The 21,481-nt window shown below is 45.5% G+C and overlaps 1 protein-coding gene across 1 annotated transcript in view; it reads left to right on the top strand.

The window, feature by feature from the left end:
• The first annotated feature begins 295 nt into the window (after window positions 1–295).
• LOC118938935 (proline-rich extensin-like protein EPR1) overlaps window positions 296–21,481 on the top strand; it is a 79,388-nt gene continuing 58,202 nt past the window's right edge. The window contains exons 1-3 of the mRNA XM_036945595.1: window positions 296–500; window positions 1,233–1,687; window positions 5,882–7,798. Of these exons, the coding sequence (XP_036801490.1) occupies window positions 296–500; window positions 1,233–1,687; window positions 5,882–7,798 (2,577 nt within the window). The remainder of the gene's footprint in view (window positions 501–1,232; window positions 1,688–5,881; window positions 7,799–21,481) is intronic.

Raw genomic sequence — 21,481 nt, 5'->3', positions numbered from 1 at the left:
CCCTCTCTAGCATTCATAGTGGAGGTGGACGCGTGCGAGGCTGGGGTGGGTGCCGTGCTATCACAGCGCTCGGGTACGCCACCGAAACTCCACCCCTGCGCTTTCTTTTCGAGGAAGCTCAGTCCAGCGGAGTGTAACTATGATGTGGGGGAACGGAAGTTGTTAGCGGTGGTAAAAGCCCTGAGGGTGTGGAGACACTGGCTTGAGGTGGCTAAGCACCCTTTTCTCATCTGGACCGACCCCCAGAATCTGGAGTATATCCGGGCAGCTGAATCTGCGTCAGGCAAGGTGGGCCATGTTCTTCACCCGATTCAGGTTCACTCTGTCTTATAGACCAGGCTCCCTGAACACAAAGTGCTCCGACGCACTGTCCCGTCTCTATGACACGGAGGATCGGTCCACCGAGCTTACTCCCATCCTTCCAGCCTCGAGGGAGGTCGACTCAGACATCGAGCGGGTGTTACGGGCGGAACCTGCGCCTCCTCAGTGTCCGGCTGGGCGTAAGTACGTGCCGCTTGGTGTTCGGGACCAACTGATTCGGTGGGCTCACACCCTACCCTCCTCGGGTCATCCTGGGGTGGCATGGACTGTGCGGGCCTCCGGGGGAAGTATTGGTGGCCCACCTTGGCTAGGGACATTAGGTTTAATGTCTCTTCCTGTTCAGTGTGCGCCCAGAGTAAGGCTCCTAGGCACCTTCCGAGAGGGCAGTTACAACCCCTAACCGTTCCACAACGGCCATGGTCTCACTTATCAGTGGATTTCCTGACCAATCTCCCCCCGTCTCAGGGGAACACTACGGTCTTGGTTGTTGTGGATCGGTTTTCTAAGTCCTGCCATCTCCTCCCGTTTCCCGGTCTCCCTACAGCCCTACAGACTGCGGAGGCACTATTTACCCACGTCTTCCGGCACTACGGGGTGCCGGAGGACATCGTCTCTGATCGGGGTCCCCAGTTCATGTCCCTGGAGGGCGTTCATGGAGCGTCTGGGGGTCTCGGTCAGCCTGACCTCCGGTTATCACCCAGAGAGTAATGGGCAAGTGGAGAGAGAGAACCAGGAGGTGGTTTGGTTTCTGAGGTTGTATTGCCAGGACCGGCCCAGGGAGTGGTCTAGGTACGTCCCATGGGCGTAGTTGGCCCAGAACTCCTGGTTTCTCATCAGTTCTGGTCTAACTATTCAAATCCTGGTGTCACATCAGTTCTGGTCTAACTATTCAAGTTGCTGGTGGTCATTAGTCTTTGTTCCTCTGGACCCCTCCCTGGACCCCTCCCTGGACCCCTCTCTGGACCCCTCCCTGGACCCCTCCCTGGACCCCTCTCTGGTCCCCTCTCTGGACACCTCCCTGGACCCCTCCCTGGACCCCTCTCAGGACCCCGCTCAGGACCCCTCCCTGGACCCCTCTCAGGACCCCTCCCTGGACCGCTCCCTGGACACCTCCCTGGACCCCTCCCTGGACCCTCCCTGGACCCTTCTCTGGACCCCTCCCTGGACTCCTCTCAAGACCCCTCCCTGGACCCCTCCCTGGACCCCTCTCAGGACCCCTCCCTGGACCCCTCCCTGGACCCCTCTCAGGACCCCTCCCTGGACCCCTCTCAGGACCCCTCTCTGGACCCCTCCCTGGACTCGCTCCCTGCACCCTTCTCTGGACCCCTCCCTGGACCCTTCTCTGGACCCCTCCCTGGACCCTGTCGTGGAAATTTCCTGTATTACCAAATCATGAGAGGGCAAACCACACACAAGCCCTGTGACTCTCAGATAAATTCAGTGTCCGTAAATGAATTCTCTGAGAGTGCTTAAAAAACAGTTCTCAGTGTTATTTACAGTGCCTTGCGAAAGTATTCGGCCCCCTTGAACTTTGCGACCTTTTGCCACATTTCAGGCTTCAAACATAAAGATATAAAACTGTATTTTTTTGTGAAGAATTAACAACAAGTGGGACACAATCATGAAGTGGAACGACATTTATTGGATATTTCAAACTTTTTTAACAAAAACTGAAAAATTGGCCGTGCAAAATTATTCAGCCCCCTTAAGTTAATACTTTGTAGCGCCACGTTTTGCTGCGATTACAGCTGTAAGTCGCTTGGGGTATGTCTCTATCAGTTTTGCACATCGAGAGACTGACATTTTTTCCCATTCCTGGGAAAGGAGAGTAGGACCAAGGTGCAGCGTGGTAAGTGTTCATATTTAAAATATTTTAATGAACACTGAAAACAAAACAATAAACAACCAACCAACAGTCCTGTAAGGTCCAACACACTAAACAGAAAATAACCACCCACATAACACAATGGAAAACAGGCTACCTAAATATGGTTCTCAATCAGGGACAACGATTGACAGCTGCCTCTGATTGAGAACCATACCAGGCCAAACACAGAAATAGAAAATCATAGACAAACTAACATAGACAACCCACCCAGCTCACGCCCTGATCATACTAAAACAAAAGACAAAACAAAGGAACTAAGGTCAGAACGTGACAGTATCCCCCCCAAAGGTGCGGACTCCGGCTGCAAAACCTGAACCTATAGGGGAGGGTCTGGATGGGTGTTTGTCCGCGGTGGTGGCTCTGGCGCGGGACGTGGACCCCACTCCACCATAGTCTTTCTCCGCCTCCTTAACCGCCTCCGTGGCTTCTTGAGAGCGGCAACCCTCGCCTCGGACCCGGAATGGATGGGAGATTCCGGCATCGCCGGCGTGACAGGCGGCTCTGGCAGCTCCTGGCTGACTGACGGCTCTGGCAGCTCCTGGCTGACTGACGGCTCTGGCAGCTCCTGGCTGACTTACGGCTCTGGCAGCTCAGGACAGAAGGGAAACTCTGGCAGCTCAGGACAGAAGGGAAACTATGGCAGCTCAGGACAGACGGGAGACTCTGGCAACGCTGGGCTGGAGGAAGGCTCTGGCAGCGCTGGACAGGCAGGAGACTCCGGCAGTGCTGGACAGGCGGGAAACTCCCGCAGCGCCGGACAGGAAGGAGCACCTGGCAGCTCAGGACAGACGGGAGACTCTGGCAGAGCTGGGTAAGAGGAAGGCTCTGGCAGCGCTGGACAGGCGGGAGCACCTGTAGGGAGAAGATGGAGAGACAGCCTGGTGCGGGGGGCTGCCACTGGAGGGTTGGTGCGTGGAGATGGCACCGGATAGATCCGACCGTGAAGGCGCACTGGAGCTCTTGAGCACCGAGCCTGCCCAACCTTACCTGGTTGAATGCTCCCTGTAGCCAGGCCAGTGCAGCGAGGTGGAATAGCCCGCACTGGGCTGTGCTGGCGAACCGGGGACACCATGCGTAAAGATGGTGCCATGTACACCGGCCCGAGGATACGCACTGGAGACCAGATGCGCTGAGCCGGCTTCATGGCACCTGGCTCGATGCCCACTCTAGCCCGGCCTATACGAGGCGCTGCAATGTACTGCACCGGGCTATGCACGCGGACCGGGGACACCGTGCGCCCCACCGCATAACACGGTGCCGCCCGGTCCCTCTCGCTCTCCGGTAAGCACGGGAAGTTGGCGGAGGTCTCCTACCTGACTTCGCCACACTCCCTCCCATACATTTTTGGGGCTGCCTCTCGGGCATCCAGCCGCGCTGCCGTGCTGCCTCCTCATACCGATGCCTCTCCGCTTTCGCTGCCTCCAGCTCTGCCTTGGGGCGGCGATATTCCCCAGCCTGAGTCCAGGGTCCTTTGCTGTCCAATTCCCAAGTCCAGTTCTCCAGGTATCGCTGCATCTCGTCACCACGCTGCTTGGTCCTTTGGTGGTGGGTGGTTCTGTAACGCTTGTCGTCTAGGGAACAGTCAGCCATAAGATCATCATATCGACCCAGGCAGGCAGGCAGGCAGGCAGGCAGGCCCCATTGATTGGCCAAATCTCTTGGCAACCGTTATCTTTGACAGTATTGTAGCCAGATGGAGCGAAGCCGACCTGTGGTGGATGTACTTCTGTCACCTAAACAGATGAAGAGAGGAGAGGGGAGGGAGGAGAGGGGAGAGGAAAATGGAGAGAGGAGAGGGGGGAGGAGAGAGGAGAGAGGAAAATGGAGAGAGGTGAGGAGAGAGAAGAGATGAGCAAGGAGAGGGGAGAGAGGAAAATGGAGAGAGGAGAGGAGAGGGGAGAGAGGAGAGGGGAGAGGAGAGGAGAGGAGAGGAGAGGAGAGGAGAAGAGAGGAGAAGAGAGGAGAGGAGAAGAGAAGAGAAGAGAAGAGAAGAGAAGAGGAGAGGAGAGGAGAGGAGAGGAGAGGAGAGGAGAGGAGAGGAGAGGAGAGGAGAGGAGAGGAGAGGAGAGGATAGGAGAGGAGAGGAGAGGAGAGGGGAGGAGAGGGGAGGGGAGGGGAGGGGAGAGGAGAGGAGAGGAGAGGAGAGGAGAGGAGAGGAGAGGAGAGGAGAGGAGAGGAGAGGAGAGGAGAGGAGAGGAGAGGAGAGGAGAGGAGAGGAGAGGAGAGGAGAGGAAGAGAGACTGCAGGGAAAGGGTGGATGAGAAAGAGGGGTGAGATGCTATGAGGTGGTGTCCTGAAGAGGGGACGTCAGAGAATAAAAGGAAGGATGCAGGAATTATGGCAGAGGAACAGTGTGCGCTCTGTACTAAGGTCATAGACTGTGGGTGTCCAGCTGAGGTCTGCTGTGCGCCCTGCTGCCATGGTCTTCTCATGTTTACACAGAGAATCCTCAGGGAGTCTTATTGATCCATACTGAGCCTTATTGAGCCATATTGAGTTGTATTGAGCCGTTTCGAGGCTTATTGAACCATACTGAACCATACTGAGCCGTATTAAACCATACTGAACCATACTGAACCATACTGAGCCGTATTGAGCCATACTGAACCGTACTGAACCATACTGAGCCGTATTGAGCCATACTGAACCGTACTGAGCCGTATTGTTTCTTCTGGAGTCTTATTGAGTCTTATTGATCCTTATTGAGTCATATGGAACCTTATTGAGTCTTATTGAGCCTTATTGAGTCTTATTGAGCCTTATTGAGTCTTATTAAGCCTTATTGAGTCATATGGATCCTTATTAAGTCTTATTGAGCCTTATTGAGTCTTATTGAGCCTTATTGAGTCATACGGATCCTTATTGAGTCGTATGGATCCTTATTAAGTCTTATTGAGCCTTATCGAGTCTTATTGAGCCGTATTGAGCCATACTGAACCGTACTGAACCATACTGAGCCGTATTGAGCCATACTGAACCGAACTGAGCCGTATTGTTTCTTCTGGAGTCTTATTGAGTCTTATTGATCCTTATTGAGTCGTATGGAACCGTATTGAGTCTTATTGAGCCTTATTGAGTCGTATGGATCCTTATTGAGTCTTATTGAGCCTTATTGAGCCTTATTGAGTCTCTCTCTCTCTCCTCTACTCTACTCTCTCTATGTCTCTCGCCTCCCCTCAGATTGAGATTTTCAATGGGCTGTGTAAACCACAACAATAATTGTGTGTTGGTGTGCATGCAGGGTTGTGTTAAAAATAAAAAATTGTGCTTGCTCTAGTTCCTCAATGGGAACAGCTAGGAGAGCTCAAAAAACACCTTCTAGTTTTAGACATGAAAGTGAAATGACTTGTGAACTGTGAACACTTTTGTCACCAGTTAGTCCTCTCACTCAAACCCCTGCCGTTTTAGTTGTCTTGTGTTGCACCTGTTGCACATCGTATTACTGAATGTATCCAGAGTATTTTCTGATTTCGTTATCAAACAGTACAGTAAATGTAAAATGCACATTAAATAAACAGTGTGATGTTTGGATTCGGTCTTGTGTCAGGTGAACTGTTGTGTCCTCATCTTTATTCATTATTAATTTATTCATTTTCACATTAACTCCAAACTGTTTCCTTTCTATTGTTACCATGGTTATACTTGTGCTTTTCCACTTCCCTCTCACGCCAGCCAGCTCTCCCTCACACGCCAGCCAGCTCCCTCACACACCAGCTACCTCCCTCACACGCCAGCCAGCTCTCCCTCACACGCCAGCCAGCTCTCCCTCACACGCCAGCCAGCTCCCTCACACGCCAGCCAGCTCTCCCTCACACGCCAGCCAGCTCCCTCACACGCCAGCTACCTCCCTCACACGCCAGCCAGCTCTCCCTCAAACGCCAGCCAGCTCTCCCTCACACGCCAGCCAGCTCCCTCACACGCCAGCTACCTCCTTCACACGCCAGCCAGCTCTCCCTCACACGCCAGCCAGCTCTACCTCACACGCCAGCCAGCTCCCTCACACGCCAGCTACCTCCTTCACACGCCAGCCAGCTCTCCCTCACACGCCAGCCAGCTCTCCCTCACACGCCAGCCAGCTCCCTCACACGCCAGCCAGCTCTCCCTCACACGCCAGCCAGCTCCCTCACACGCCAGCCACCTCCCTCACACGCCAGCTACCTCCCTCACACGCCAGCCAGCTCCCTCACACGCCAGCTACCTCCCTCACACGCCAGCCAGCTCTCCCTCAAACGCCAGCCAGCTCTCCCTCACACGCCAGCCAGCTCCCTCACACGCCAGCTACCTCCTTCACACGCCAGCCAGCTCTCCATCACACGCCAGCCAGCTCTCCCTCACACGCCAGCCAGCTCCCTCACACGCCAGCCAGCTCTCCCTCACACGCCAGCCAGCTCTCCCTCACACGCCAGCCAGCTCCCTCACATGCCAGCCAGCTCCCTCACACTCCAGCCACCTCCCTCACACGCCAGCTACCTCCCTCACACGCCAGCAACCTCTCCCTCACACGCCAGCTACCTCCCTCACACGACAGCTACCTCCCTCACACGCCAGCCAGCTCCCTCACACGCCAGCTATCTCCCTCACACGCCAGCCAGCTCCCTCACACGCCAGCCAGCTCTCCCTCACACGCCAGCCAGCTCCCTCACACGCCAGCCAGCTCTCCCTCACACGCCAGCCAGCTCCCTCACACGCCAGCCAGCTCTCCCTCACACTCCAGCCACCTACCTCACACGCCAGCTACCTCCCTCACACGCCAGCCACCTCTCCCTCACACGCCAGCTACCTCCCTCACACGCCAGCTACCTCCCTCACACGCCAGCCAGCTCCCTCACACTTCAGCTACCTCCCTCACACGCCAGCCAGCTCCCTCACACTTCAGCTACCTCCCTCACACGTCAGCCACCTCTCCTTCACACGCCAGCTACCTCCCTCACACGCCAGCCAGCTCCCTCACACGCCAGCTACCTCCCTCACACGCCAACTAATTCCCTCACACGCCAGCTACCTCCCTCACATGCCAGCCACCTCCCTCACACGCCAGCTACCTCCCTCACACTCCAGCCAGCTCTCCCTCACACGCCAGCCAGCTCCCTCACACGCCAGCCAGCTCTCCCTCACACGCCAGCCAGCTCCCTCACATGCCAGCCAGCTCCCTCACACTCCAGCCACCTCCCTCACACGCCAGCTACCTCCCTCACACGACAGCTACCTCCCTCACACGCCAGCCAGCTCCCTCACACGCCAGCTACCTCCCTCACACGCCAGCCAGCTCCCTCACACGCCAGCCAGCTCCCTCACACGCCAGCCAGCTCTCCCTCACACGCCAGCCAGCTCCCTCACACGCCAGCCAGCTCTCCCTCACACTCCAGCCACCTCCCTCACACGCCAGCCACCTCTCCCTCACACGCCAGCTACCTCCCTCACACGCCAGCTACCTCCCTCACACGCCAGTCAGCTCCCTCACACACCAGCTACCTACCTCGCACGCCAGCCAGCTCCCTCACACGCCAGCCAGCTCCCTCACACGCCAGCCACCTCTCCCTCACACGCCAGCTACCTCCCTCACACGCCAGCTACCTCCCTCACACGCCAGCCAGCTCCCTCACACACCAGCTACCTACCTCGCACACACCTACCTCACAAATATATTGTTATTTGTTTAACACTTTTTTGGGTTACTACATGATTCCATTTGTGTTATTTCATAGTTTTGATGTCTTCACTATTATTCTACAATGTAGAAAAGTCAAAATAAAAGAAAAACCCTGGAATGAGTAGGTGAGTCCTTTAGACCGGTACTGTATATTTATGAAACATTTTTTCCTACCGCGGCATGCTGTCTAAATGTATTTATAGCCCATATATTTACATATACACTATATATACACAAGTATGTGGACACCCCTTCAAATTAGTGGATTTTGATATTTCAGCCACACCCGTTCCTGACAGGAACATTTGCAGTAGAATGGCCCGTATTGAAGAGCTCATTGACTTTCAACAAATCAGTTCGTCAAATGTATGCCCTACTAGAGCTGCCCCCCGGTCAACTATAAGTGGTTTTATTGTGAAGTGGAAACTTCTAGGAGCAACAACGGCTCAGCCGTGAAGTGGTAGGCCACACAAGCTCAGAATGGGATCACCGAGTGCTGAAGCGTGTAAAAATCATCTGTCCTCTGTTGCAATACTCACTACCAAGTTCCTAACTACCTCTGGAAGCAACGTCAGCACAATAACTGTTTGTCGGGAGCTTCATGAAATGGGTTTCCATGGCTGAACAGCTGCAAAACAAGCTTAAGATCACCATGCACAATGCCAAGTGTCAGCTGGAGTGGTGTAAAGCTCACCGCCATTGGACTCTGGAGCAGTGGAAACACGTTCTCTGGAGTGATGAATCACGCTTCACCATCTGGCAGTCCAACGGATTAATCTGGGTTTAGTGGATGCCAGGAGAACTCTACCTGCCTGAATACATAGTGCCAACCATTAAGTTTGGTGGAGTAATGGTCTGTTCTTCATGGTTCGGGCCCCTTGGATCCAGTGGAGGGAAATCTTAACGCTACAGCATACAATGACATTAGAGACAATTCTGTGCTCCCAACTTTATCCCCACAGCAATGTTCCAACATCTAGTGGAAAGCCTTCCCAGAAGAGTGGAGGCTGTTATAGCAGCAAAGGGGGGTCCAACTCCATATTAAAGCCTTCCCATTAGAGAGGAGGCTGTTATAGCAGCAAAGGGGGAGACCAACTCCATATTAATGCCTTCCCAGAAGAGTGGAGGCTGTTATAGCAGCAAAGGGGGGACCAACTCCATATTAAAGCCCATCTGATTTTGGAATGAGATGTTTAACGAGCAGGTGTTCATATACTTTTGGTCATGTAGTGTATATGTCTAGCACAAGTATATACAATGCATGGATACGCAATACACTGAGGATACCAAATATTAGGAACACCTTCCTATCTGCAAGCATGACCAATGGCGTAACACATAGTTGAAGTGTTGCATTGGCAGAAAGCTACAGGAGGAAGTGCTGCCTCCTTGTGGAGGAATATATAATGACACTCTTTTTCTTATCAAAAGAACAGGAAGCTAAACATAATAACAAGATGGACTCATTAGTGAGAAAAGCGATTTATCTATGCATTCTAAAAAATAATTACAAATCTATTTTCCAATTATTTATTCAATTTCCATGTATTGCAGAATAAATGACTCACCTTTTCCGACTGTCATGGTTTCATACTCGTGAAATAGCCTGTAGACCTACCAGCAATGGATAGGCTACCATTCATCTCATCTCTCATTTAATTGGACCCACTGCACAGTATTAGCAGATAGCTAAGCTACCAGGTAAAGCCCCATCACATTGCCTCCACCATGCTTGACAGATGACGTCACTCCTCCTCCCATCTTTTCATTTTTTCTACGTCTCACGAATGTTCTTCTTTGTGATCCGAAAACCTCAAACTTAGATTCGTCTGTACATAACACTTTTCCCCAATCTTCCTCTGTCCAGTGTCTGTGTTATTTTGCCCATCTTAATATTTTATTTTTATTGGCCAGTCTGAGATATAGCTTTTTCTTTGCAACTCTGCCTAGAAGGTCAGCTTTCTGGAGTCGCCTCTTCACTGTTGACGTTGTGACAGGTGTTTTGCGGGTACTATTTAATGAAGCTGCCAGTTGAGGACTTGTGAGGCGTCTGTTTCTCAAACTTGACACTCTAATGTACTTGTCCTCTTGTTCAGTTGTGCACCGGTGCCTCCCACTCCTCTTTCTATTCTGGTTAGAGACAGTTTGCACTGTTCTGTGAAGGGAGTAGTACACAGCGTTGGACGAGATGTTCAGTTTCTTGGTAATTTCTCGCATGGAATAGTTTTCATTTCTCAGAACAAGAATAGACTGACGAGTTTCAGAAGAAAGGTCTTTGTTTCTGGCCATTTTGAGCCTGTAATCAAACCCACAAATGCTGATACTCCAGATACTCAAGTAGTCTAAAGAAGGACAGTTGTATTACTTCTTTAATCAGGACAACAGATGTCAGCTGTGCTAACATCATTACAAAAGGGTTTTCTAATGATCAATCAGCCTTTTAAAATGATAAACTTGGATTAGCTAACACAACGTGTCATTGGAACACAGGAGTGATGGTTGCTGATAATGGGCCTATGTACATATTCCATTAAAAATCTGCCGTTTCCAGCTACAATAGTCATTTACAACATTAACAATGTCAACACTGTATTTCTGATCAATTTGATGTTATTTTAATGGACAAAAAATGTGCTATTTATTATTATTATAATTATTATATATTCGTATTATTATTGTTATACATATATTATTATTATTATACATTATATGATATTAATATGATAATGTATTATATTATAATTAACTATTATTATTATTATAATTATATATATTATTATATATTAATGTTATTATTATTATATATTATTATTATATGTTAATGTTATTATAATTATATATTATAGTCACACCCTGATCTGTATCACCTGTCCTCTTTATTGTCTCCACCCCCTCCAGGTGTCGCTTGTTTCCCCAGTGTATTTATCCCTGTGTTTCCTGTCTCTCTGTACCAGTGTATTTATCACTGTGTTTCCTGTCTCTCTGTACCAGTGTATTTATCCCTGTGTTTCCTGTCTCTCTCTACCAGTGTAAATATCCCTGTGTTTCCTGTCTCTCTGTACCAGTGTATTTATCCCTGTGTTTCCTGTCTCTCTGTGCCAGTGTATTTATCCCTGTGTTTCCTGTCTCTCTCTACCAGTGTATTTATCCCTGTGTTTCCTGTCTCTCTGTGCCAGTGTATTTATCCCTGTGTTTCCTGTCTCGCTCTACCAGTGTATTTATCCCTGTGTTTCCTGTCTCTCTCTACCAGTGTATTTATCCCCGTGTTTCCTGTCTCTCTGTACCAGTGTATTTATCCCTGTGTTTCCTGTCTCTCTGTACCAGTGTATTTATCCCTGTGTTTCCTGTCTCTCTGTACCAGTGTATTTATCTCTGTGTTTCCTGTCTCTCTGTACCAGTGTATTTATCCCTGTGTTTCCTGTCTCTCTGTGCCAGTGTATTTATCCCTGTGTTTCCTGTCTCGCTCTACCAGTGTATTTATCCCTGTGTTTCCTGTCTCTCTCTACCAGTGTATTTATCCCCGTGTTTCCTGTCTCTCTGTACCAGTGTATTTATCCCTGTGTTTCCTGTCTCTCTGTACCAGTGTATTTATCTCTGTGTTTCCTGTCTCTTTGTACCAGTGTATTTATCCCTGTCTCTCTGTACCAGTGTATTTATCGCTGTGTTTCCTGTCTCTCTGTACCAGTGTATTTATCCCTATGTTTCCTGTCTCTCTGTACCAGTGTATGTATTTCTGTGTTTCCTGTCTCTCTGTACCAGTGTATTTATCCCTGTGTTTCCTGTCTCTCTGTGTCACGCCCTGGTCTTAGTATTTTGTGTTTTTTTTTATTATTTTGGTCAGGCCAGGGTGTGGCATGGGTTTATTTATGTGGGGTGTTTTGTCTTGGGATTTTCATACGTATAGGGATTGTGGCTTAGTTGGGTTTTCTAGGTAAGTCTATGGCTGTCTAGAGTGGTTCTCAATCAGAGGCAGGTGTTTATCGTTGTCTCTGATTGGGAACCATATTTAGGCAGCCATATTCTTTGAGTGTTTTGTGGGTGATTGTTCCTGTCTCTGTGTTTGCACCAGATAGGACTGTTTAGGTTTTCACATTTCATTATTTTGTAGTTTATTCATGTATAGTTTTTCCTTTATTAAACAAACATGAATCATCACAACGCTGCATTTTGGTCCAACTCTCCTTCACCTAAAGAAAACCATTACACTCTGTACCAGTGTATTTATCTCTGTGTTTCCTGTCTCTCTGTACCAGTGTATTTATCCCTGTGTTTCCTGTCTCTCTGTACCAGTGTATTTATCCCTGTGTTTCCTGTCTCTTTGTACCAGTGTATTTATCCCTGTGTTTCCTGTCTCTCTGTACCAGTGTATTTATCCCTGTGTTTCCTGTCTCTCTGTACCAGTGTATTTATCCCTGTCTCTCTGTACCAGTGTATTTATCCCTGTGTTTCCTGTCTCTCTGTACCAGTATATTTATCCCTGTGTTTCCTGTCTCTTTGTACCAGTGTATTTATCCCTGTCTCTCTGTACCAGTGTATTTATTCCTGTGTTTCCTGTCTCTCTATGCCAGTGTATTTATCCCTGGGTTTCCTGTCTCTCTGTGCCAGTGTATTTATCACTGTGTTTCTTGTATCTCTGTACCAGTTTATTTATCCCTGTCTCTCTGTGCCAGTGTATTTATCCCTGGGTTTCCTGTCTCTCTGTACCAGTGTATTTATCTCTGTGTTTCCTGTCTCTTTGTACCAGTGTATTTATTCCTGTGTTTCCTGTCTCTCTATGCCAGTGTATTTTTCCCTGTCTCTCTGTACCAGTGTATTTATTCCTGTGTTTCCTGTCTCTCTATGCCAGTGTATTTATCCCTGGGTTTCCTGTCTCTCTGTACCAGTGTATTTATCCCTGTGTTTCCTGTCTCTCTGTACCAGTGTATTTATCCCTGTGTTTCCTGTCTCTCTGTACCAGTGTATTTATTCCTGTGTTTCCTGTCTCTCTATGCCAGTGTATTTATCCCTGGGTTTCCTGTCTCTCTGTACCAGTTTATTTATCCCTGTCTCTCTGTACCAGTGTATTTATCCCTGTGTTTCCTGTCTCTCTGTACCAGTGTATTTATTCCTGTGTTTACTGTCTCTCTGTGCCAGTGTATTTATCCCTATGTTTCTTGTCTCTCTGTACCAGTGTATTTATCCCTGTGTTTCCTGTCTCCCTGCCTGTCTCCCACCTGTCTGCCCGCCAGTCCTGTCTCTCTGTACCAGTGTATTTATCACTGTGTTTCTTGTCTCTCTATACCAGTTTATTTATCCCTGTCTCTCTGTACCAGTGTATTTATCCCTGTGTTTCCTGTCTCTCTGTACCAGTGTATTTATTCCTGTGTTTACTGTCTCTCTGTGCCAGTGTATTTATCCCTATGTTTCTTGTCTCTCTGTACCAGTGTATTTATCCCTGTGTTTCCTGTCTCCCTGCCTGTCTCCCACCTGTCTGCCCGCCAGTCCTGTCTCTCTGTGCCAGTGTATTTATCCCTGTGTTTCCTGTCTCTCTGTACCAGTGTATTTGTCCCTGTGTTTCTTGTCTCTCTGTACCAGTGTATTTATCCCTGTGTTTCCTGTCTCCCTGCCTGTCTCCCACCTGTCTGCCCGCCAGTCCTGTCTCTCTGTACCAGTGTATGTATTCCTGTCTCTCTGTACCAGTGTATGTATTCCTGTCTCTCTGTGCCAGTGTATGTATTCCTGTCTCTCTGTGCCAGTGTATTTATCCCTGTGTTTACTGTCTCTCTGTGCCAGTGTATTTATCCCTGTGTTTCCTGTCTTTCTGTGACAGTTTGTGTTGTATGTTAGTAAAGTCAACCAGCGTGTTTTTCCCATACAGCTTTTGCTATTCTCCTTTTTCTAGTCCTCCTGGTTTTGACTCTTGCCTGTTTCTGGACTCTGTACCCGCCTGCCTGACCATTCTGCCTGCCCTGACATCGAGCCGGTCTTCCACTCTGTACCTCCTGGACTCTGAACTGGTTTTTACCTTTGCCTGTCCACGACCATTCTCTTGCCAACCCCTTTGGATTAATAAACATTGTAAGACTCCAACCATCTGCCTCCTGTGTCTGCATCTGGGTCTCGCCTTGTGCCTTGATATTAATAGCAGTATTATTATTATTATATATTATATTATATTATATTATTATTGTTATTAATATTATATACGTTTTTATATTATTATTGCTCAATTTTAATATTAGTATTTCTATATATAGTATTATCATATATTATATTATTATTACTATATATTATTATTGTTATTAATATTATATATTATATTATTATAATATATGAATGGTAATTATGATGCTGATTATTATATATTGTTATTATATATTATATTATTTATTATTATATTATTATTATAGTATTATTTATTATTATTATTACTATTATATGATTATTATTACATTACAAACATATACTGTATCATAAACAGAATAAATACAACACTGAATTAATTAATAGTCAGAATAAATAAATAAACACAATAAATCAATAAATAAATAAATGAACCAGAATATATAAAAACACAATAAATAAAAAAACACAAATTAAAATATTAACAAATATATCATAAAAAATAAAAATAACCAGAGTAAATAAAATTAAAAATTAAAAACGAAATAATAAATAACCAGAATCAATTCCTCACCTTTTCTGGAAGTGATGAGTTCATATTCCCAAAGTAGCCATACAACAAATTACCATGACGACAGAGAGAGGTTTATAACATACAGTAGAATTTGACAACATAAGACATAAGACTGCTGAACAATTCATCAGTAGAAGGGTTTGGACGAAAGCAATTCACTGTGAGGTCTACTACACCTGTTGTATTCAGCATTTCACTGTGAGGTCTACTACACCTGTTGTATACAGCATTTCACTGTGAGGTCTACTACACCTGTTGTATTCAGCATTTCACTGTGAGGTCTACTACACCTGTTGTATTCATCATTTCACTGTCTACACCTGTTGTATTCAACATTTCACTGTGAGGTCTACTACACCTGTTGTATTCAGCATTTCACTGTAAGGTCTACTACAGCTGTTGTATTCAGCATTTCACTGTAAGGTCTACCTACACCTGTTGTATTCAGCATTTCACTGTAAGGTCTACTACACCTGTTGTATTCAGCATTTCACTGTGAGGTCTACTACAGCTGTTGTATTCAGCATTTCACTGTGAGGTCTACCTACACCTGTTGTATTCAGCATTTCACTGTAAGGTCTACTACACCTGTTGTATTCAGCATTTCACTGTAAGGTCTACTACACCTGTTGTATACAGCATTTCACTGTTAGGTCTACTACACCTGTTGTATTCAGCATTTCACTGTGAGGTCTACTACACCTGTTGTATTCAGCATTTCACTGTAAGGTCTACTACACCTGTTGTATTCAGCATTTCACTGTAAGGTCTACTACACCTGTTGTATACAGCATTTCACTGTAAGGTCTACTACACCTGTTGTATTCAGCATTTCACTGTGAGGTCTACTACACCTGTTGTATTCAGCATTTCACTGTGAGGTCTACTACACCTGTTGTATTCATCATTTCACTGTCTACACCTGTTGTATTCAACATTTCACTGTGAGGTCTACTACACCTGTTGTATTCAGCATTTCACTGTAAGGTCTACTACAGCTGTTGTATTCAGCATTTCACTGTGAGGTCTACTACACCTGTTGTATTCAGCATTTCACTGTAAGGTCTACTACACCTGTTGTATTCAGCATTTCACTGTAATGTCTACTACACCTGTTGTATTCAGCATTTCACTGTAAGGTCTACCTACACTTGTTGTATTCAGCATTTCACTGTAAGTTCTACTACACCTGTTGTATTCAGCATTTCACTGTAAGGTCTACCTACACCTGTTGTATTCAGCATTTCACTGTAAGGTCTACTACACCTGTTGTATTCAGCATTTCACTGTAAGGTCTACTACACCTGTTGTATTCAGCATTTCACTGTAAGGTCTACTAGACCTGTTGTATTCAGCATTTCACTGTGAGGTCTTCTACACCTGTTGTATTCAGCATTTCACTGTGAGGTCTACTACACCTGTTGTATTCAGCATTTCACTGTAAGGTCTACTACACCTGTTGTATTCAGCATTTCACTGTAAGGTCTACTACACCAGTTGTATTCAGAATTTCACTGTAAGGTCTACTACACCTGTTGTATTCAGCATTTCACTGTGAGGTCTACTACACCTGTTGATTTCAACATTTCACTGTAAGGTCTACTACACCTGTTGTATTCAGCATTTCACTGTAAGGTCTACTACAGCTGTTGTATTCAGCATTTCACTGTGAGGTCTACTACACCTGTTGTATTCAGCATTTCACTGTAAGGTCTACTACACCTGTTGTATTCAGCATTTCACTGTAATGTCTACTACACCTGTTGTATTCAGCATTTCACTGTAAGGTCTACCTACACTTGTTGTATTCAGCATTTCACTGTAAGGTCTACTACACCTGTTGTATTCAGCATTTCACTGTAAGGTCTACTACACCTGTTGTATTCAGCATTTCACTGTAAGGTCTACTAGACCTGTTGTATTCAGCATTTCACTGTGAGGTCTTCTACACCTGTTGTATTCAGCATTTCACTGTGAGGTCTACTACACCTGTTGTATTCAGCATTTCACTGTAAGGTCTACTACACCTGTTGTATTCAGCATTTCACTGTAAGGTCTACTACACCTGTTGTATTCAGCATTTCACTGTAAGGTCTACTACACCTGTTGTTGTATTCAACATTTCACTGTAAGGTCTACTACACCTGTTGTATTCAGCATTTCACTGTAAGGTCTACTACACCTGTTGTATTCAGCATTTCACTGTGAGGTCTACTACACCTGTTGTATTCAGCATTTCACTGTGAGGTCTACTACACCTGTTGTATTCAACATTTCACTGTAAGGTCTACTATACCTGTTGTATACAGCATTTCACTGTGAGGTCTACTACACCTGTTGTATTCAGCATTTCACTGTAAGGTCTACTACACCTGTTGTATTCAACAATTCACTGTGAGGTCTACTACACCTGTTGTATTCAGCATTTCACTGTAAGGTCTACTACACCTGTTGTATTCAGCATTTCACTGTAAGGTCTACTACACCTGTTGTTGTATTCAACATTTCACTGTAAGGTCTACTACACCTGTTGTATTCAGCATTTCACTGTGAGGTCTACTACACCTGTTGTATTCAACATTTCACTGTAAGGTCTACTACACCTGTTGTATTCAGCATTTCACTGTAAGGTCTACTACACCTGTTGTATTCAGCATTTCACTCTGAGGTCTACTACACCTGTTGTATTCAACATTTCACTGTAAGGTCTACTACACCTGTTGTATTCAGCATTTCACTCTGAGGTCTACTACACCTGTTGTATTCAACATTTCACTGTAAGGTCTACTACACCTGTTGTATTCAGCATTTCACTGTAAGGTCTACTACACCTGTTGTATTCAGCATTTCACTGTAAGGTCTACTACACCTGTTGTATTCAGCATTTCACTGTGAGGTCTACTACACCTGTTGTATTCAGCATTTCACTGTAAGGTCTACTACACCTGTTGTATTCAGCATTTCACTGTGAGGTCTACTACACCTGTGGAATTCAGCATTTCACTGTGAGGTCTACTACACCTGTTGTATTCATCATTTCACTGTAAGGTCTACTACACCTGTTGTATTCAGCATTTCACTGTGAGGTCTACTACACCTGTTGTATTCAGCATTTCACTGTGAGGTCTACTACACCTGTTGTATTCAGCATTTCACTGTAAGGTCTACTACACCTGTTGTATTCAGCATTTCACTGTAAGGTCTACTACACCTGTTGTATTCAGCATTTCACTGTAAGGTCTACTACACCTGTTGTATTCAACATTTCACTGTAAGGTCTACTATACCTGTTGTATACAGCATTTCACTGTGAGGTCTACTACACCTGTTGTATTCATCATTTCACTGTAAGGTCTACTACACCTGTTGTATTCAGCATTTCACTGTGAGGTCTACTACACCTGTTGTATTCAGCATTTCACTGTGAGGTCTACTACACCTGTTGTATTCAGCATTTCACTGTGAGGTCTACTACACCTGTTGTATTCAGCATTTCACTGTGAGGTCTACTACACCTGTTGTATTCAGCATTTCACTGTAAGGTCTACTACACCTGTTGTTGTATTCAACATTTCACTGTAAGGTCTACTACACCTGTTGTATTCAGCATTTCACTGTGAGGTCTACTACACCTGTTGTATTCAGCATTTCACTGTAAGGTCTACTACACCTGTTGTATTCAGCATTTCACTGTGAGGTCTACTACACCTGTGGAATTCAGCATTTCACTGTGAGGTCTACTACACCTGTTGTATTCATCATTTCACTGTAAGGTCTACTACACCTGTTGTATTCAGCATTTCACTGTGAGGTCTACTACACCTGTTGTATTCAGCATTTCACTGTGAGGTCTACTACACCTGTTGTATTCAACATTTCACTGTAAGGTCTACTATACCTGTTGTATACAGCATTTCACTGTGAGGTCTACTACACCTGTTGTATTCAGCATTTCACTGTAAGGTCTACTACACCTGTTGTATTCAACAATTCACTGTGAGGTCTACTACACCTGTTGTATTCAGCATTTCACTGTAAGGTCTACTACACCTGTTGTATTCAGCATTTCACTGTCAGGTCTACTACACCTGTTGTATTCATCATTTCACTGTAAGGTCTACTACACCTGTTGTATTCAGCATTTCACTGTGAGGTCTACTACACCTGTTGTATTCAGCATTTCACTGTGAGGTCTACTACACCTGTTGTATTCAGCATTTCACTGTAAGGTCTACTACACCTGTTGTTGTATTCAACATTTCACTGTAAGGTCTACTACACCTGTTGTATTCAGCATTTCACTGTAAGGTCTACTACACCTGTTGTATTCAGCATTTCACTGTAAGGTCTACTAGACCTGTTGTATTCAGCATTTCACTGTGAGGTCTTCTACACCTGTTGTATTCAGCATTTCACTGTGAGGTCTACTACACCTGTTGTATTCAGCATTTCACTGTAAGGTCTACTACACCTGTTGTATTCAGCATTTCACTGTAAGGTCTACTACACCTGTTGTATTCAGAATTTCACTGTAAGGTCTACTACACCTGTTGTATTCAGCATTTCACTGTAAGGTCTACTACACCTGTTGTATTCAGTATTTCACTGTAAGGTCTACTACACCTGTTGTATTCAGCATTTCACTGTGAGGTCTACTACACCTGTTGTATTCAGCATTTCACTGTGAGGTCTACTACACCTGTTGTATTCAGCATTTCACTGTGAGGTCTACTACACCTGTTGTATTCAGCATTTCACTGTGAGGTCTACTACACCTGTTGTATTCAGCATTTCACTGTGAGGTCTACTACACCTGTTGTATTCAGCATTTCACTGTAAGGTCTACTACACCTGTTGTATTCAACATTTCACTGTAAGGTCTACTACACCTGTTGTATTCAGCATTTCACTGTAAGGTCTACTACACCTGTTGTATTCAGCATTTCACTGTAAGGTCTACTACACCTGTTGTATTCAGCATTTCACTCTGAGGTCTACTACACCTGTTGTATTCAACATTTCACTGTAAGGTCTACTACACCTGTTGTATTCAGCATTTCACTGTAAGGTCTACTACACCTGTTGTATTCAGCATTTCACTGTGAGGTCTACTACACCTGTTGTATTCAGCATTTCACTGTAAGGTCTACTACACCTGTTGTATTCAGCATTTCACTGTGAGGTCTACTACACCTGTGGAATTCAGCATTTCACTGTGAGGTCTACTACACCTGTTGTATTCATCATTTCACTGTAAGGTCTACTACACCTGTTGTATTCAGCATTTCACTGTGAGGTCTACTACACCTGTTGTATTCAGCATTTCACTGTGAGGTCTACTACACCTGTTGTATTCAACATTTCACTGTAAGGTCTACTATACCTGTTGTATACAGCATTTCACTGTGAGGTCTACTACACCTGTTGTATTCAGCATTTCACTGTAAGGTCTACTACACCTGTTGTTGTATTCAACATTTCACTGTAAGGTCTACTACACCTGTTGTATTCAGCATTTCACTGTAAGGTCTACTACACCTGTTGTATTCAGCATTTCACTGTAAGGTCTACTAGACCTGTTGTATTCAGCATTTCACTGTGAGGTCTTCTACACCTGTTGTATTCAGCATTTCACTGTGAGGTCTACTACACCTGTTGTATTCAGCATTTCACTGTAAGGTCTACTACACCTGTTGTATTCAGCATTTCACTGTAAGGTCTACTACACCTGTTGTATTCAGAATTTCACTGTAAGGTCTACTACACCTGTTGTATTCAGCATTTCACTGTAAGGTCTACTACACCTGTTGTATTCAGTATTTCACTGTAAGGTCTACTACACCTGTTGTATTCAGCATTTCACTGTGAGGTCTACTACACCTGTTGTATTCAGCATTTCACTGTGAGGTCTACTACACCTGTTGTATTCAGCATTTCACTGTGAGGTCTACTACACCTGTTGTATTCAGCATTTCACTGTGAGGTCTACTACACCTGTTGTATTCAGCATTTCACTGTGAGGTCTACTACACCTGTTGTATTCAGCATTTCACTGTAAGGTCTACTACACCTGTTGTATTCAGCATTTCACTCTGAGGTCTACTACACCTGTTGTATTCAACATTTCACTGTAAGGTCTACTACACCTGTTGTATTCAGCATTTCACTGTAAGGTCTACTACACCTGTTGTATTCAGCATTTCACTGTGAGGTCTACTACACCTGTTGTATTCAGCATTTCACTGTAAGGTCTACTACACCTGTTGTATTCAGCATTTCACTGTGAGGTCTACTACACCTGTTGTATTCAGCATTTCACTGTAAGGTCTACTACACCTGTTGTATTCAGCATTTCACTGTGAGGTCTACTACACCTGTTGTATTCAACATTTCACTGTAAGGTCTACTACACCTGTTGTATTCAGCATTTCACTGTAAGGTCTACTACACCTGTTGTATTCAGCATTTCACTGTGAGGTCTACTACACCTGTTGTATTCAGCATTTCACTGTGAGGTCTACTACACCTGTTGTATTCAGCATTTCACTGTAAGGTCTACTACACCTGTTGTATTCAGCATTTCACTGTAAGGTCTACTACACATGTTGTATTCAGCATTTCACTGTAAGGTCTACTACACATGTTGTATTCAGCATTTCACTGTAAGGTCTACTACACCTGTTGTATTCAGCATTTCACTGTGAGGTCTACTACACCTGTTGTATTCAACATTTCACTGTAAGGTCTACTACACCTGTTGTATTCAGCATTTCACTGTGAGGTCTACTACACCTGTTGTATTCAGCATTTCACTGTAAGGTCTACTACAGCTGTTGTATTCAGCATTTCACTGTAAGGTCTACTACACCTGTTGTATTCAGCACATGTGACTCGTTGAAATTGTTGCATATTGTGTTTTTTTGTTCTGCATATATGTGACATCTGG

Source organism: Oncorhynchus mykiss, chromosome 15 (genome assembly GCF_013265735.2).
Source record: "Oncorhynchus mykiss isolate Arlee chromosome 15, USDA_OmykA_1.1, whole genome shotgun sequence".
Classification (NCBI taxonomy): Eukaryota; Metazoa; Chordata; class Actinopteri; order Salmoniformes; family Salmonidae; genus Oncorhynchus; species Oncorhynchus mykiss.
This window is presented reverse-complemented; position numbering and strand designations above follow the sequence as displayed.